Source organism: Poecilia formosa, unplaced genomic scaffold (assembly GCF_000485575.1).
Source record: "Poecilia formosa unplaced genomic scaffold, Poecilia_formosa-5.1.2 Scaffold1647, whole genome shotgun sequence".
In the NCBI taxonomy this organism is placed as follows: domain Eukaryota; kingdom Metazoa; phylum Chordata; class Actinopteri; order Cyprinodontiformes; family Poeciliidae; genus Poecilia; species Poecilia formosa.
In genome coordinates this window covers 108-4,470 of record NW_006801586.1, presented here as the reverse complement: position 1 = coordinate 4,470, position 4,363 = coordinate 108, and the positions used below count along the sequence as shown (strand labels likewise).

Below are 4,363 nucleotides of genomic sequence, written 5' to 3'. Positions count from 1 at the left end.
GGTTTGGAGGTGGAGTTGAGGTTGCAGTGCACAGTGATCTCAACGTCCACAAGAGCGATGCTGAGGTGTGAAGGCCAATTGAGGTTCCAGTAAGAAAACTGCTGCTAATGCAAAGGAGGATTGATATGGAATCGAGGCTCACCAAGTTGGTAGATCTATGTGTCCGACTCCAAGGTTCTCCAACAGACTTAAGTCGAGCTGCTGTGTGGAATATTTGTCAGGGAGCCACTTGGTAAAGATAATGGCATTTTGTTTGCTTCCCGGATGTCCAGAATACGTTCATTCTGGTCAGAATAACCAGTTTGGTGAAGTTATTTTTCCAAACTTAGAGTTAAAGTGAGATATTTACATATGCATGATTAAAAAAATACAAGCACATTTTTCCTCATGGTCAGAAAAAAAATTGGACCTGAACTTAGAATGACCAAAATCTTTGTTTTCTGGCATACAGCAAATAAGGGAGAGAATGTCAATAATATGTGTTGACTGATTTTCATACATAAAAATTTCTAAGTTTAGATTAATCCAAGAAATAGCTGCATAGATGCTTAAAGGGTTGATTATTTGACCCAAAATGAAAAGTTTTTGTTTTGTGTTTTGGTCCAGATCTCCATCAATACTGTATGTGTAAAGAAGACGGGGTTCTCAATGAGCTCAGCAACCAGGAGGGGAACTCCACTTTAAAACAAGAGGAACCAGAACCTCTGCAGATAAAACAGGAGCAAGAAGAACCAGAACCTCAACAGTTCAAAGAGAAGCAACTCTGCATCAGTCAAGATGAAGAGCAGCTTGTGCTGAAACTGGAGACTGATGACATTTTGGTGAATCCTTCTACTGTGCAGAGAATTCTGAAAGAAACAGAACCACAGAGGAACCAACTCATCTCTCATGGTTCTACTGAAGATGAGAATCAGAATCAGGAAGGAAGCAAAACTGAGGACTCAGGAAAAAAGAGAGATGAAAAACAGAAACATCAGAGAACCAAACAGCAGAAAGGTAAAACTGAGAGTTCAAAACAGAAAACGCACAAGACAGCTCATCCAGACCAAAAACAATATTCTTGTAAAATCTGTGGTGAAGCCTTTTCTCACAGCAGTTCCTTGACAACACGCATGAGAACTCATTCAGACAAGAAACCTTTGACATGTTCAACCTGTGGAAAAAGTTTCAGATGCAAATCTGAGTTGCTTAGACACATCAAGATTCACACAGGAGAGAAGCCTTTCTCATGTGTGACCTGTCAAAAAAGTTTCAGAGTCAGATGTCATTTATTTCGTCACATGAGGAGTCACACAAGTGAGCCTTTCTCATGTGTGACCTGTGGAAAACGTTTCACATGGAAGTCTCAGTTAGTTTTTCACAGAAAGAATCACACAGGAGAGAAACCTTTCTCATGTACAAGCTGTGAAAAAAGGTTTACCAATAAAGTAAATTTAACAGCTCATGTGATGATTCACACAGGTGAGAAGCCTTTCTCATGTGTTGCCTGTGGAAAAAGCTTCCGTCAACAATCCTTTCTAACTGGTCACATGAGAATTCATACAGGTGAGAAGCCTTTCAAATGTGCAAGTTGTGGAAAAGGTTTCAGAAACAGAAGTAATTTAAATCGTCACATGAGGATGCACACAGATGAGAAGCCTTACTCTTGTGGGACCTGTGGAAAAATGTTCCGTCAAAAAGCTAATTTAACTAGTCACATGAGGATTCATACAGATGAGAGACCTTTCTCATGTGGGACCTGTGGAAAAAGTTACACAGTCAAAACAGGTTTAATTGCCCACATAAATACACATTCAAATGTAAAGCTTTTCTTATGTGGGATGTGTGGAAAAGGCTTCAGTTATCAGAGCAATTTAACTAAACACATGAAGACTCATACAAGATGAACGGCATAATCTGATTCTCAAGTACCAAAACACAATAACTCACAGTTTGGTAGCAGATTAATTACAGCTGAGTAACATTTCTATAATGTAGCAGCTTGGAGAAGAAAAGCATTTAGAATAGGACGTTTATCTAAAACACTCAACTTTCACTTTATTCTGTCAGTTTTGTCTTTTCATTTAAAAGGATTTTTAAGTGAGATATTAAGTCTTATGACATTATGCATGCTTTTTATTTTTTTTGTCTAATGAGATTAATAGTCTGTCTCTGGAAGTAACAATGGATTTGAATGTTTTTAGATATTGACTTGTAAAGCTGTATTGTATGTCTATTTGTACTTTTATTTAATTAATTTTGGTTAGAGCATGTTAGCTGTAACTGTTGAGGGACGTATATTTAGATCAGCGGTTGTGGTAATGGAGTATTTTCCATATCTGATTGTTCTTTTTGTTTTAACCTTTTAACCCTCAACCCCAAAATCACCAAAAACATCTGAAAAGGTATACGCAAATTAAATCAGCTGATGTTCTTGAACCATTTGGAGTACATGTAAAAGCTCAACCAACCAACTATCCATCGATCCATCCATCTATTTTCTAATACCCTTGTCCCTTAGTGGGGTCAGGAGGGTTCCTGGTGCCTCTCCAGCTAACATTCTGGGTGAGAGGCGGGGTCATCCTGGACAGGTCGCCAGTCTGTCGCAGGACAACACAGAGACAGACAAGACAAACAACCATGCACACCTAGGGAGAATTTAGAGAGACCAATTAACAGTCTTGTTTTTGGACTGTGGGAGGAAGCCGGTGTGATAAAGGCTTCCTCCCTTTATCACAAGGAGATAAAGGGCCTCCCCTTATCACAGGAGGCCCTGTGATAAAGGGAGGAAGCCTTTTGCATGATCTCCCTGCACAGGGAGATCATGCAAACTCAATGCAGAAAGACCTGGGCTGGGAATCGAACCCAGGACCTTCTTGCTACAGTGCTCAGTTTTGTCAATGTGAAATTCATTCTTATGTTGATATTTGGATATTTTCTTTGGGACAAACTGGTTGCCATCAAGGTTCACTTTCAAATGTATGTTCCGATGTCCTCTGTAGTGGACGCATAACATTTCAAAAATAAAAACGTTTTTTCCCCAANGCACCTACCCTTTTTGCTCCTTGCCCCCAAGTGCCCTTTTGGTCAATTTTTTTTTTTTGGTATTATTTCCTAAGCTCTCTTCTGACACATAAAAACATGTACTAAAATTATTAGTTTTTTTCTTTCTTTTTTGTACAACATGATAATCCCTCCGGTCACATTGTTACCTTTGACCTTTTGCCTGTGACGCATGACGCAGTTGCCTCTCGCGCAGTGAGATAAGGCGGCTAACAGGAGCTCAACGTAGCGAATGTTCCAGATTACAGATCAGTTTTTGGTGAATTAAAAAAAAACATTTTTGGTGAATAAAGTGGAGTGACTTGCTACTTGTCAGATGACGGAAAACGTTGAAGTATGAAATGAAATGAAATGAAATTTTATTCGAACATGATACAAATATAAAAATAAAATAGTGCACAGTAACAAGAAGTGCATAAGAAAGAAGAGAAAATACATATTTTTTGTTTCAGTTAACATATCATGCTCAAAATGGTTTCTGCTTCAGCACAGAGTAGCGGTTTAAGCAGAGAGGTAATGAAATACAACAGATACTGACAGGCCTCTGCGTCCGCCTTTCTCTGAAGAACTACTGAGGGGAGGAGACAGCCAGGTGAGGAAAAACTGTTCTTACCTATCGATTCAGTATTTTTATCATACAGACATTAGGCTGTTGCTGTTGTGCTATTAGCTAGCTGCTAGCTAACGACTTTGCTAGCAAAGCTAGATAACTAAAAAGCTTCTTCCCTGTGTACGAGGCACATCGCCCATCCAAAACTTATCATCTCCATAATGGATATATGTCTGATCTTCTAATTTCCTTTGCTGCATAACGTACATTGCATTTATTCTAGTTTTAGGTAAACATGTCTTGAAAGAGAATAGCACTTAAATAAAAGTCCAACAAGGATATTCATTTAGAATTAAAAATAACACACCCTGAATTACCATGAGAGATATAATGTATGTCATTAATGAAGGGGAAAAACTCAACCCAGACTTTAAGTAAGTTTAGGGTCTGGTTCGCAGAGTATGGAGTTAAATTTGTTTCCCAATTATTCAATGAAAAAAAAAACTAACCTCAGTTAAGTAAAATAAAATTGTAATCAAAACTTTTGGAATTGTAACGATTCCTTTAAAAAAAGTTGTTTAAAAGACTTTTTTTTAAATTAAATAACTCATTTTTACCAAACATAAACATTTATTTGCACACATCAGAAATCTTTTGTTGTGATTTTAGGTCCTGCCCACGATATCATGTGAGAATCACAAGCAAAACTTTGAGTCACAAACAAAAAACTTAGAATAGCAAGAAAAGATTTATGACAAGCACAAATAAGTT

At 37.8% G+C, this 4,363-nt stretch overlaps 1 protein-coding gene across 4 annotated transcripts in view; it reads left to right on the top strand.

Moving 5' to 3' along the window:
* LOC103132948 (zinc finger protein OZF-like) overlaps positions 1 to 2,414 on the top strand; it is a 4,229-nt gene extending 1,815 nt beyond the window's left edge. For 2 of the 4 annotated variants that reach the window (XM_016667666.1, XM_007544710.2), the window contains one exon: positions 607 to 2,414. In XM_016667666.1, coding sequence (XP_016523152.1) covers positions 607 to 1,886 — 1,280 coding nt within the window. In that variant the 3' untranslated portion in view covers positions 1,887 to 2,414. The remainder of the gene's footprint in view (positions 1 to 606) is intronic. The other 2 variants (XM_016667668.1, XM_016667667.1) reach the window with 2 other exon arrangements.
* The last annotated feature ends 1,949 nt before the right edge of the window (positions 2,415 to 4,363 follow it).